Source organism: Scleropages formosus, chromosome 2 (genome assembly GCF_900964775.1).
Source record: "Scleropages formosus chromosome 2, fSclFor1.1, whole genome shotgun sequence".
Taxonomy (NCBI): Eukaryota; Metazoa; Chordata; class Actinopteri; order Osteoglossiformes; family Osteoglossidae; genus Scleropages; species Scleropages formosus.
In genome coordinates this window covers 27,763,226-27,776,608 of record NC_041807.1, presented here as the reverse complement: position 1 = coordinate 27,776,608, position 13,383 = coordinate 27,763,226, and the positions used below count along the sequence as shown (strand labels likewise).

The 13,383-nt window shown below is 39.7% G+C and overlaps 1 protein-coding gene across 1 annotated transcript; it reads right to left on the bottom strand.

The window, feature by feature from the left end:
* Positions 1-1,198: 1,198 nt before the first annotated feature.
* Positions 1,199-13,364, bottom strand: LOC108936976 (translocating chain-associated membrane protein 1). Its single transcript, XM_018756658.2, has 11 exons — positions 13,043-13,364; positions 10,761-10,821; positions 10,020-10,138; positions 8,289-8,405; positions 8,139-8,197; positions 7,320-7,404; positions 6,971-7,041; positions 6,471-6,575; positions 5,724-5,867; positions 4,952-5,112; positions 1,199-4,333 (listed from the first exon to the last, which is right to left on the bottom strand). Exons 1-11 carry the CDS (start codon positions 13,160-13,162, stop codon positions 4,260-4,262), a joined length of 1,116 nt encoding a protein of 371 aa, XP_018612174.1. The 5' UTR covers positions 13,163-13,364; the 3' UTR covers positions 1,199-4,259.
* Positions 13,365-13,383: the final 19 nt, after the last annotated feature.

The window sequence follows — 13,383 nt, the reverse complement described above, 5'->3', positions numbered from 1 at the left end:
AAAATAAGAAAGCACCCCTTTTTAATGAAGCTAATTTATATGGAAATGAAATGTAATCTGCACCATTCTGTCATATTCATTTTCACTGGATTTAAGGGGAGAGAAAGAGATGGGGAGTGGGGGGGAATATAAAATTTAAAAAAAAAAAAAAAAAAAAAAAAACTTTTCCACATATGTCCTGCGCAGACTTTGCTTTAGATTCTCAGTGCCGCTCTGAGATTGTTCGTTCCAGCAAGCTTGTCTGCATCACTGACACGAATCCATCATTCATAAATCATGTGTCGTTTACCACGGTGAGCCGCAAGTGCAGCAGGGAGGCTGACTGGAGGAGTGAGCTACGACAAAGACGCACAAGAATGCCTGACGTGCAGGTGATAATGGGAGTTCATCCTACAGGAAGCGCTCAGAGGCTCCCGGACTAACAGGAGACCTAATGAAGAAGGTGAGAGGAGGGTTACGGAGGAGGTCAGGATGTGGAGCGGCACAGAACGTGGACAGACACGTCCCCTCCCATCAAGCGCTGTCATCGGCCTTGAAATACCTTCTAACTGTTCACCAATTCCCACGCATGTCTGCTTCCCCTAGCCATCTCATGCTCTTCCTCATTGAGTGGGTTTGCACAGACAAAGATTCACTTCCTGGGAAATGTGTGCTGATTTATTAATGCAGAGACTGCATGCGGCTGTTTACCACAAAGCTGTCATCTGCAGTACCCTGGTAGAACCACAGCTCCCTCTAATGGACACCGTTTACACTCCCGTACAGCCAGTGCACCCTCCCTCCTCTTTGGGTGGGCAGGAAGTAAACATTACAGCGCTGAGGATACTGTGCCTTCTGCTTTTACATCTCGCTTTCTACCACATAGGAAACCCAGTACTGACTAGAACCATTTTCTTGTGCTAAAACCCTCCTGTGACTTATCAGTAAGTTCTTGTGCAGTGCAGGGTCATGGTGGGCTGAAGCCATTCCTGGAAGCAGGGGGCATGAGATGGGGCACGAGATGGGGTACACCCCTCGACATGACACCAGTCCACCTCAGTCAGCACCCGACTAGAAACGCGTCTTTGGACTAAGTCTATCTCAGTGTTTTGCTCCTGCTGTGATCTGAATAACTTCCCACAATTCCAACTTCTAACTTCAGTAATTTTTCCAGTGATGACAGTCACCAATTAATCAACAGTGCATTTATTTAAATCAAGAAAAAAAGAAAACCCCACAAGTATTTGCATAAATACATACACTCCAGAATACATCAGTGTTGACACCTTTCGATAAAAAGCAATACACCGGTACATCTCTAAGCAAACTACAAAGGACACAATAGTGAGTACAAAATATCACAGTGAGGAAAAACATAAATTAAGTGTAATGTGCCTGCAGTAAAAGGTAAACAAACTTTGGTGCGTGTTCATTTGTTTGGCAGATGATTCCATCTGAAGGCATCCACTCAGCGAGGAAAGGTCATACAGAGAGTGCCACCACCAAAAGTCTGATAAACCATAGATACTTTAACACAATAATATGCAACTTTGATGTTACCAAAAATAAAATTAGTAGTGCGCAATCAACTTGGTGCCCCAGCTGACTATTGCCATCTTGTATAATTAAAAAGCTGCGTTGGAAAAGTGCAGAAACGGTGAATGTTTTTCTCCTAGGGCAAGAGCAGCCCACCCATTTTAGCATTAATCTGAAACAAAGCCTCATTATGTCAGGTAGCAAAAATAAACAAAGCAGAGTGACAAAAAAAGGAAAACAAGGTCTTAATCAGGCTTTGCTGTGTTAAGATTGAGATCTAGCATCATTCTTTCCCAGACAGTCTCAAGCAGGGCATCTCCACTTACAAGCACGACCATGCTGACATATTCTCAACCATGTGTCTTTATTACAGCCATTAGTCAGACAAGGATTTCATGTTGTATTTACAACTGTGTCTAAGCGGTGCGTTAAACACTATCTCATCATTTATTTCATTGCATATAAAGAAAATGACACAGCAAAACTACAAATATAATGAAGTTGGACATTCTATAGAACACTATAAAAATAGTTTTAAATCAGAAAAAAAAAAAGCTTTAAGAATGTCCTAGATTAGATAATTTCTTTTCTTCACACTTAAAGAAACAGGCTGGTAACAAGTTAAATGTTCCTTCAACCTTAAGATACTACTACATGAAGAATGCTTTGTGTCATATTCTGAAATATAACATTCACATTAAGTAATATTAGCTGAAGTGAAGCAAGGACAGAATTACACTTTCTTATCACTTTCATGCTTTCTATAAATAAAGCAAAGTAGAACTACCAACCTCTCAAGACAGAACACTGGTTTATTCTTTGAATTGACAATAAAATTCAAATGCAAGTTCAGACCCACATTGCTTGGCTCCAGATATTCAGTCTATCTGCTATTTCAAGAAACTTGTCTCCACTTCACAGATATATCATGGAAGGAATAATGTGGTGAAAAATCATGGGGAATTGAACTTGCACATGGAAATGAAAACCAGAGGGAAAGAACCTGAAAGCCTGACACTCGGAGCTCCTGCTGCATCTCATCCTCCCAATCCATTATCTCTCTCTCTCTCTCACACACACACACACACACACACACACACACACACACACACACACACACACACAGGGAGTGGGAAACCATGAACCCATGATTTTATCTGCAGCACACAAAAAATACCATATAGCATCTGCTAAATGAATAAATGTGAAAAATAACTCAGTTGCTACACTTGTTCTTTTCTATTCTAAAGAAAAGCGCTTCTTTTTTCAAAAAAGGATTGGTGGACTACACTGGTTCTCTCCTTCAAGCCCAACAATGTGACTGTCACAGGTGAGCTGCAGGAACACATTAGTTACATCAAGGCATGTGGTTCCTTTCCCATCACACACACAAAAAAAAGAAAAAAAAAAAAACATAGAAAAACAGACGGCTTTTATATTCTCCTTTGGAAACCGTGTTATACGGGGGTGCCTTTGTTTACCTTACACACAGCCAAACACCTTCCATTTGGAATCCATGTAATGATATCTGTAAGGACACTTAAATTTTCTGAATCAAATGCATAAAACTATTTTGTGATGCAGGCTATGTAGGCTGAGTTTACAAAGTACTGTTAAAAAAAAGTAGAAATATCCTTCAGTGGATGCAAAAAAGGCCACTAAATTGTTATAAAAAGTCTAATTCCCCATGTGCAGATACATTTCTGTCTGGATCTGACTCCCTCACTGGACAGAGCAGTCTCCATGAGCACATGAAGGTAAACCTACAGATGCAGTGGATCTACACACCAGTGGTTCTTCAGGGCTGAACATGGACCAACCTTTCATCTGTTACTCTTGAACCCTTTCAACGGTGACCTTGTGCTCTCCCACAGGGGATGTTCCTTTTTCAGGGAAAGCAACTTCTACTTAAGGTCACTCCTATTTATAGATGAGAATTCCGCATAACAAAGGTTGAAGCGAAGCTTATGACCAGGACTTCAAACAGAACCGTTAAGCCCTTTGCACATTGCATCCTTTACACTGTCAAATATGTAAATGTTGCACCAGAAAAGTACGCCAAGTGTCTCACAACAGCAGCTTGAGCAATTCAGAATCATGGCTCTGTCTGACACATATCCATTAGAAATGCAACATTTTCTATAATAAAATTTATACAATTTTATTTAGTCCGAAGTGTCATTCCTGTTATGAATGAAATGCTTCAGGTGATGTGTACAAGAGATTTTTGGCCTTACAGCACAGATGACTGTGACCTGTATGTGGTATCTGAACCAACACAAAAATCAAAAGAAAATCCCAAGCAATCCTACAAGCAGCATCTGCTGCTCTGCTTTGAGCATATGGTAATTACCACACAGTGTCAGGTAAATCAAATGGCTTTACTTCAGCCTATAATGCAACCTCAGTGATGATGTAGGAAGGCTCTTGCCTCACGAGCTGCTTACCACATGGTGGTCTCACGCATTTCTGGCACCACACAATGAACATGAAACTGAAAATACCACCAACCATCCTGCAAACCTTGATGCCTAATGCGGAAAAAGGACCTTGAAGGAAAAACAAACACTGAAGGGAAGTGTGCAATCTAAAGCGGTTTTTCATTAGTTATCCCAAAAGATATGATTTCCTGAAGGACTGAAACGTTCTTTTGGGACCTAAAAGAAATGAGCAATCTTCCTTTTCTTTACAGTGAGGAAAGATAGTAGGGTGCCAGAGTAAAACCACAGCCCCTCATCAGGGCTCTATGAGGCTTTTGGTTTTCTTGCCCGGGGCGATGTCCTCTCCTCAGACTTCATGACTCCATTGGCAGCAGCTCCTGTGGGAAACAAGCAGGTGAATGGTTAAGGCCCCACTGTCTGGAGCCCCAGAGACCTCAGTATCACCCAAACATACGTTTTATCTAAGGATCATGGAACAATGTCAGTTGGAGACTATTTTGTTTTACTGAACTGTGCAACAAGAACCAATTATTGATATATTAGTTACTTGCCCCAATGTGGTGAAATGACCTCCCTTTTTCCCTCAGAACTGCTGAATCTCTTCTCTCCTAATCTCCTAACAGCCTTGCAAATTCCAATAAAGTTGAATCATACAATCTGTAACAATCATCTTTGTAATCCATATCCGACTTTCAATTCCATATGCAGCTGTTTGTGTAATGCGTGCTGGCAAAAACAGTGGTGTCAGAGAAACACTGCTTTGATAACCATTTGTTTGTACTGAAAGCCCTTTGCCTTGCTCTGAAGAAATTCATCTGCTAAATTTAAAAAAAAAAATAAAAAAAAAAAAGTGAAAATGTAAAATAAGTAGTAGCCTGACTGACACACTGTTAAGAGTTAAAAGTAAATATTAAAAAAAATACAAGCACCTATCATAGAGGGTACTTGTCAAAAATTCCACAAATATTATCAAAACACATATGTGAGGTACTCACCTCTAGATGAGTCTTTTTTGGAGGGTCTGCCTTTTGGACTGATGGGTTTCTTTTTGCTGGCTTGAATCTGGCTGTGCTCTCTCCATTTCTTCAGCTGGAAATTGATAAACTTCCACATCATCCAGGCTTGTGTGAGACATATGGCAGCCAGGCAGCTGATTCTGGAGAGAATGAGACAGAAATCCTTAATGTCACTTTCTTGTCACTTATTGTTTTCCCCATTTATGCAAAGCATTTATCTAAATTTAATTAGTAAGATTAATGACATATAGAGCTTCATTTTTCACTTGTGTAAATTAGGGTGAGAATTGTAAACAGCTCAGGGGTACCACAGGAGGTCCCCTTGTGAGGCTCTATCCAGGAATCGCCATGGTACAAATTTGTGTTTTTAACCACTGTGTTACCTACCGTTAGTGGATGTGGCAGATTTAGTCCATTTATGCGTTTATGAGTTTACACTAGAGGCTGGAAGCCTGTAACATGCATGGTTATAAATTAATTGAATGAAATAATCTATTAATATTTCAGTAACCATTCTTAAAGTATGAGATGTGAATAAAGTGGAGAAACCCAGTGAATTTCAAAAGAACATTGTCAGAGAAAGCCTGAACATGGTATCACTGCTTTTCTGTGAACTGAAAATATCTTCCACATGAAACAAGACAGGATGACTGCCTCTAAATTAAACAAATACTGAAGGTATTCCAGTTTATATTTGTCAGACAACATGCAAGTAAAAAAAAAAAAAATCAGACTGATAAGTGTGGCTTACCTGACAGTCAGCACATTGAAGTTTCCCTCCGCTATAGAGAAGCCTTGGTTCTCCGTGCGAGACAAGCCAAAGCCAAAGGTGAGCACAGACAGGGTGAGGGTGAGGAGGCGAGCAATGACGAACAGGAGCGCCCACAGAGTGAACCTGACAGACAGGACAAAGTTTCAGCACTGGGTTCTGTAGGGAGTGAGGAGGCGGGGTCACTGCCACCCATCTCAACGCAGTGAGACGTAACCCAATTTCTTCCCACCTCGAAGGCATAACTATCCACACAGCAGCTCCACAAATATGGCTCGCCATTTCACGCAAGACAAACTTCCAATTATGTGCATTGATAGAATAACTAAGAAAAAGCAATAAATCCCTACCAAGTTTACCTCTTACCTCTGAGGACCAGAAACTTTCTCAGCATTACAATCTTCTTAAAGTAATTTCTATTAAACTAGTTATCGCACTTCTATGTGACCGTGAATCGAATGCCAGTTCTGAGATGTTTTTATAGGCAACCTTGGTCCTGGAGGGATGCAATGCTGGGTTTTAGAACATATTTTAGTCAAAATTTGGCTAACACTCAAAATACCATGCTGTTATTCATCTAGGTACTTCATTATTATTTCCTTGAACAGAGGGAAAGATAAAAAAAAAAAATTAATTGGTATATATTCACTGGTGAGAATGTTATTGAGGCGCCCCAGAAGCCCCTGCGCTGCACTGTGGTGGGAGTCTTCGGCAGAGCCGGACACCTACCCTTTCTGCTTGTTCTCATCACTAAAGTAGAAGAGGCGTGAAGCATGGAATAGGAGCTCCACCAGGTAGTGAGGCACGAGGAGAATCAGGCCCAGGCGGTGAAGGCTGAGAAGTGCAGCGCAGCAAACAGAGAAGAGTAAATGTTGAGTCACAATGTACTCTATAGAGAGCACATTTTACACCTCTTCCCTATCAGAGTGTGTCCCCTATCAAAAGCTTTGCCCTTGTCCCAAAGGCCATGCAGCTGGAGACCAGCTAAATTACATACACTGTATGCTGCAGCAGAATATTATACACAGAAGAATCATTGTCATGTTGGACCTTCAGTTAGGTGCATTTTATATGATTTCAACACAGCATTGCACTAAAAGGAGTCATTTTTGATGCAGAAATACAGACAAGACATACATCCCATACAATAATTGTTTAATTGTGCCTAAACTGCTGTCTATTTTTTTAAGATATTCTGAAACTGATGAGAGTCAAAGTGTTTTACGTACTTTAAGACATAGGCACCAGAAATGTGGAAAATGTAAAGAGAAATGTAGTAAAGCTGGCGAGGAATGTCCTCCTAGAAAAGAGTGAATATTTTACCATGAGTGATAGTCCACTGTCTCACAATACTGTGTACAGCTTCAGACTCGTTCTCAACACAATTTCATATTTTATCATTCACACCCACTCACCATAAAGTATACAGAATCAAATCATTAAAATACATACATTTTCTATATGAAATGCAGTACTGGATTTAAAAAATACTGATCTGTTGGACCTCATTTCCATCTCCTTACCAAAAGCATTAGTTCCAATATTAAAACAAACTGCAAGACAGCCGCTCCTCCTCACCTTCCGCACTTTCTGAAAGTAAAGCTCTGGCAAAGCATGAAGCCAGTAGGCGATCTGACAAATGTAGAAGAATTTCACCTGGAAACTGCAATGAAGATAGACCACATTCCAATTTAACAGATCAAAATGATAAGAAAGAGCCATCACCTTTGTTTGTATCCTTGTAGATGTTTGATAAAAAGTGTCTCCATTAAGCAACATTTAGTAAAAATGACTTCTTTGGAAAATGACTGAATATTTATAATGAAAGCATTTGCAATTCAAAATTCAAAGTCAAATCATTCTATGGTGTCTGTCTCATTAAATCATAGGATACATAATCACTTTATTAAAAATCTGATTTCCTCAGTCTCTCATAAAGTTGATATACACTTCTATCTATTTTCATGCTTTGTGGCTGATGGGCAATCCTTTTGAGCAATACACAGACCCAGCTTAGAACTGCATACAGAATCCTTCAGAGGAAAGCTTTTAAGTATTTGTGCTCTTGTGACGATTAAACTTTTTTACACTTTGAGAGAACTAAAAATTGCATTAGTGACAAGATACTGCTAAACTAACTGAACACAACCTTGACTTACAGAACAAAACTGATTATGATGATGATATGAAAAAGATGAAGTCAAACAGAGCCTGATGAGGGGGAGAATCACTTTTAAATAACGTTGGAATAGGAACAATAAATTTAACAAAGTACATGGAACAGTGCATATGGCATTAACAAAAAAACATTGTAACTTCATGTTCCAACATAATACTGAAGAGAGAAGAGTTATTAATTCTGGCTTAGATAAAGCAGAGAAAATAAATGTCACTTACACCATGTTATTATGAGGGTAGCCTTCCCATAAAAATGTAGGATTTGTTGCAAAATCCTCCTGCAAGATACAGCAAAAGCATTGGTCATACAGTGATAAATGCAAAACAAAGGTAAATATGTCATTTTCAGGTGTTTCATTTCACTCTTACCGCAGTCAAGATGCTACTGCCCCAGACGAAGGAAAACAAATAAAAGGCAACAAGCTGCCCAGATTCGTTGAATTTGCTGTGCTTGGTCTTAGACAGATGCAGCCGTCGATTCATTTTCTGAAAAAGGTTTAACAAGAGACTGAAACATGAGCCCCAGCTGCAAAATAGTGCCCATACATTGTTCATCCATCCATCCATTCTTGATAAAGACGTTTCCAGTGCAAGGTTACGGTGGTTCAGTGGCCTCCCCTGAAACAGAGGGTGTAAGGCATGGCACACCCTCTATGGAACGCCAGCCCATCGCACAGCAACCAATCACACAATTTCATTCACTCATAGATACACACCTACACTTCATTCCTGTACAACAGGCACCTGATCGATTGATGCTCTTTTCCTCCTGACTAGTCCACAGGTGGTGCTACTGCAGCATCTTACCAAGATCCCACTACCAACTTAAATAAATGCCTCAACTCCCACTCTATCAATGCCACTCACTTTTCAATGTCACTTAGTACTGTCACAGCTTGTGTTACAACACACACCTTCATAACTAGTGTTACAACACAATCCAAACTTAAACTGGCTGCATCTAAGCCACAGAACCCATGCAAAGCACAGGACTCCAAATTTTCATCCTTTCTGTTCCTAATCGTTTCAAGCTGTCATTTCAGTCGTCCTAAACCAAACATTAGCTGTCTCACAAACACAATTATCAGCCTCTAACCAAAAATTATGCATAATAGCATACATTGCACACGACTATGAAAAACAGAGGCTCACATATAATGCAAGAAATACAGTGTTTGCCGTGGAACAGAAGATATGAGAAATATTCATGCCACTGGTCATTGTAAATCCTGGTCCCTATGACCCCATCTTTGGTCTTGCTGGGTACTCAGCTGAAACATGTACCAGTTTGTAGACTTTCCTGGCCTGATTAAAGTTATCTCAGCTAAATTTCAAAGCTATGCTAAAAATGCATGGCAGATTTAGGAAAGGACTATTACACAGCAACAACATTTAATTTCAGCACAAGTATGTCTGCCCCGTTTAAATCTAGTACACTTGTCCAAAGCACACCGCTCTTTGCAAAACTGCATTTTTATCAAAGCTTGATGAAGAATGCAATGCCTAGTGATGGTTGCTAAGCACTGATTGGTGGATTGTTGGTTGCTAGGCACTCATTGGTATACCAGTGTCGGTCATTATTTTGCAAACTGGCCCAAACTTTAAGTGGCCAGAGGGTTGTTAACAGAGAGAACCATTACTTGTTCAAACTGAGTACATCACAAAATGAATAAAGTCCTGAGAAGAGCCTTCAGAAGCTCACTATCAGCATCTGTACCTAGCAGATGTGTACTGAGTAATATGACCTTAACTGGTAGATGTGACTGGAAGATTATTCCTGCTGCTGTTTTTACCATTATCTGAACAGTAAAAACATCTGTATTTGCCCAGTGCCAACAAGCAAACAGTATGGTATGGTACCTCGGCTAAATGGCAGCTGTCCAGAGAATGCTGAGTGTCACACACGGAGACCATCGTACAAGCTGGGTGCAGGAACGTAGCACAAAAAATCTGATCTGACTCGTGAAATGGGTGGAAAAGTGAAGCCTTATAAGAATGGACTTGTGTGATGCTTGTGACGCAAGCCCACATGCCGGAAATTTGCATTCCATATATTTACAATACCTGCTCATCTTTTGCAACTCTGAAGAAGGCACTTACATCAAGAATGTATTCCTGGATCAAGGCATGTAGTATGATGGCAATAAGCATATAGAAGAAAACTGTGGCCATGTCTTTTGGTCCATAATGGTAGAAGTTCAAAGGTTCAGACCTGTCATCTGTACACAACAATAACAACACAATTAATAACTGCTATTATTTTATAACCATTAACATTTAAAATTGCTGCTTAGTTAATCTTTATCTAAACTGCATTTAAATCATGTATGCTGTAAATGTTCATGCACCGTAACTTTATGATCATCCCCAGATAAGCCTTTACTCAGCTGCTACTCCTGCATTGTATGTGAATGTTTGTGTACCTTATAATGATAAAAATAAATAAAAAAAATTGTAGGAAGGTTATCAGAATTCATCTATCCTGCGTTTTATGCACCTACTCGTGTGATGAATATCGGTGTATCAAGTGGAAAGTAACAGAGTAGGTTTACTTAAGAATCACACGTCTGCAGCTATGTCTCTTTCTCCTAACGTAATGCTCAAATTGTATTTTTGCTGAGATGTACGTCGCTTTGGAGAAAAGCATCTGCTGAACGAATAAATGTAATGTAAAATCCTGAAAAAATTTCATGGTTAATCCTATAATTGAAAGGCTTAATGCTGCAAGCTTCCCAATAATTAAATCACCTTTTTAAGATGCAGAACATTTCAATCAATCAGTTTTAACTCAGTCAAATGATCAGGCACATTTCTAAAGACATAAAAAAAATGTCAGCTCACCCAACGTGTAAGTTACGTTGTACTGCACCGTGATGAACATTATGGCAAATTTTGCAGTCACCTGAAATATTATTTAAAAAAAAAACAAAAAGAATATTAACAAATTAATACACAAAAAAAGAATCACAATTTTATTTCAGCATCCAGATGTCTTCAGTTGCTTTCAGCACACATAGCTTACCAAAAAAACGCTTGCTTTAAATTACTGATCCGCTGTTCACAAAGAAATGATGAGCCCGTTACAAAAAACCCTGATTATCCAGGGACTACAATGGTAAAATACCCTCCATCGTCTACTAGCCAGCCCTGCACATTTCTTAATATAACAGATGCTATGATGGACAGTTATAAAGATAAGGAACACATCACCTCGGTCTAAAAAATGAGTAGCACATCTAATGTCACAATATGTTAACTTTCCAAAATTATTTATATTAATTCAATAAGATAAATCTTAATTTTGTGCCACCCCCCCCCCACAAAAAAGACCCCATTGTTAGGACCATGATTAGCTGGTGTTAGCCAGCTAAAGGCTAGCTTAGAAAGAAAAGAAGTGAAAGCACTTTGTAAATCCTTACACCATTCCAACCAGAATGTGCATTATTACAAATATTAATGACCAACGCTACTCTTAAAGAAGACAGGAAGTAAGTCTAGTTAAGGACATGGACTTGCATCTTGAATGCTGTCGGTTCAAGCCCAGCCCCCAGCTATTGCTGTAGTGCCCTAAAACAAGGTCCTTATCATAGTTTGATACAGCAAGAATACCGTTGTATGGATAAATCACTGTACAGATGATTATCTCACCCTGTAAGCTGGTGCAGACAAAGATGTCCAAAAAATAACAACTAACTGTAACTGCTGTGTAAGTGGGTCAGATATTTGACTTGTGCCAGCTAAGCAATAATTTAATAAAAAACACTTTCACTAATAAATAACACTGGTGTTTTATAATCTGAAGGTCTTGGGTTCAAATCAAACTGTAGTACCCTTGAGCAAGGCATTTACACTGTAAGGACACCATGCTGTATAAATGGGCAAATGTCAAAGTTTATTACCTAAAATTACAAGCCTCCTTTTGTCACATCCACCCAATTTAAAAACTGTGTCACCAGATAATAATAATAACCAGCTGGGAAAAGGTACCTTGGTGAATAAGGTGTATGGGCTAATACCACTACATAGTATCTGTTGGAAGATGTTTTGGAGAAAAGCATCTGCTAAATAAGTAAATGTAAAGGTACGTGGAAGAGAACTAAAGCGTGTACTCTTGTATGTAAATGTTTGTGTACTTTCTTAAAAAATTTTTTAAAAAAAATTGTAGATAGGTTATCAGGATTCATCTGTCCTGAGTTTTGCGCACCTAGTTGTGTGAGAAACATCGCTGCATCAAGTGGAAAGTAACAGAGTAGGTTTACTTAAGAATCACACGTCTGCAGCTATGTCTCTTTCTCCTAACGTAATGCTCAAATTGTATTTTTGCTGAGATGTACGTCGCTTTGGAGAAAAGCATCTGCTGAACGAATAAATGTAAACGTACACTGTTTCTGCACACTGAGGATCAGGATGTGGAATTTGGAAACACACCCCCCCATGTTTGCCATGATTTCTCCCCAAACTTCACATCTCTAACTGCAGAGGTATTCACTCTATAAAATTAAGTTAATGTTCCATAAATACATTTCTACGCATGTTATTTTTTTGTCAAAAATTAGTGATGCAATTAGCTACTCTTTTTATTCCAAGTGAATGAAAGCCCTGTTCTGACTAAACTAGTGGTGTTTGGAGAACAGTTTAAAAGGATGTTAACTTTGCCGTCATCCTAACACCTCACACACTCACATTTTCGGTTCCCCTTGTGATAATGGAAGATAATCGTTTGATCAATTTTAATATTATATTTAATGTACAGAGTGTGTGTGCATGTGGTTGTATATATTGCCATGCGTGTTCATCATGATGATTTGTCACTTTGTGCAGATATGTCATTATATATGACTCTCTGTGTGTGTGAGAATATGTTGTTCATGTCGGTATTTATGTGTGTGTGTGTGTCTGAACGTCAGCGTGTTTATCTGTGTGTGTGTGTGTGCGCGCGCCAACTGCTGCTCTGCTCAGCGTGGGTGTTGATTTAGTGAGTGTTTATCTGCATTTGTTGAATACGAGTGTGTGTGTGTGTGTGTGTGTGTGTGTGTGTGTGTGTGTTTTGAAATTGAAGGCCTCACACCGCACTCCACGACCACCCCCAGCACAGTTGCTCGCACTGCGCCGACCGTACGTACCTCGAACATGAGTCCCAGTAGGATGACCATGGCCACACACGACACCATGTCTGCATGGTTCTGGATCACGAACTCGTGGCTCAGCACCGGTGGGCTCTTGTTCTTCTTACGGAAACCCATGGCTGACGCGACTCTCTCTAGCGCTCAACTCCTCCTGCGCGCACGCTCACACTTCCGGATAAGCGCTCCTCAGCCCACCTCCAGTAAATGGCGAAATCAGTAAATTTTCTGACATGAATCCAAAAAGGAAAAGGATAGAAAAACAGATACCCACGTAAGTAAGCACAGAACCCTGAACTGAACCCTCCCAGTTTCTACTCCAGCCTCAATTCACGAACCGC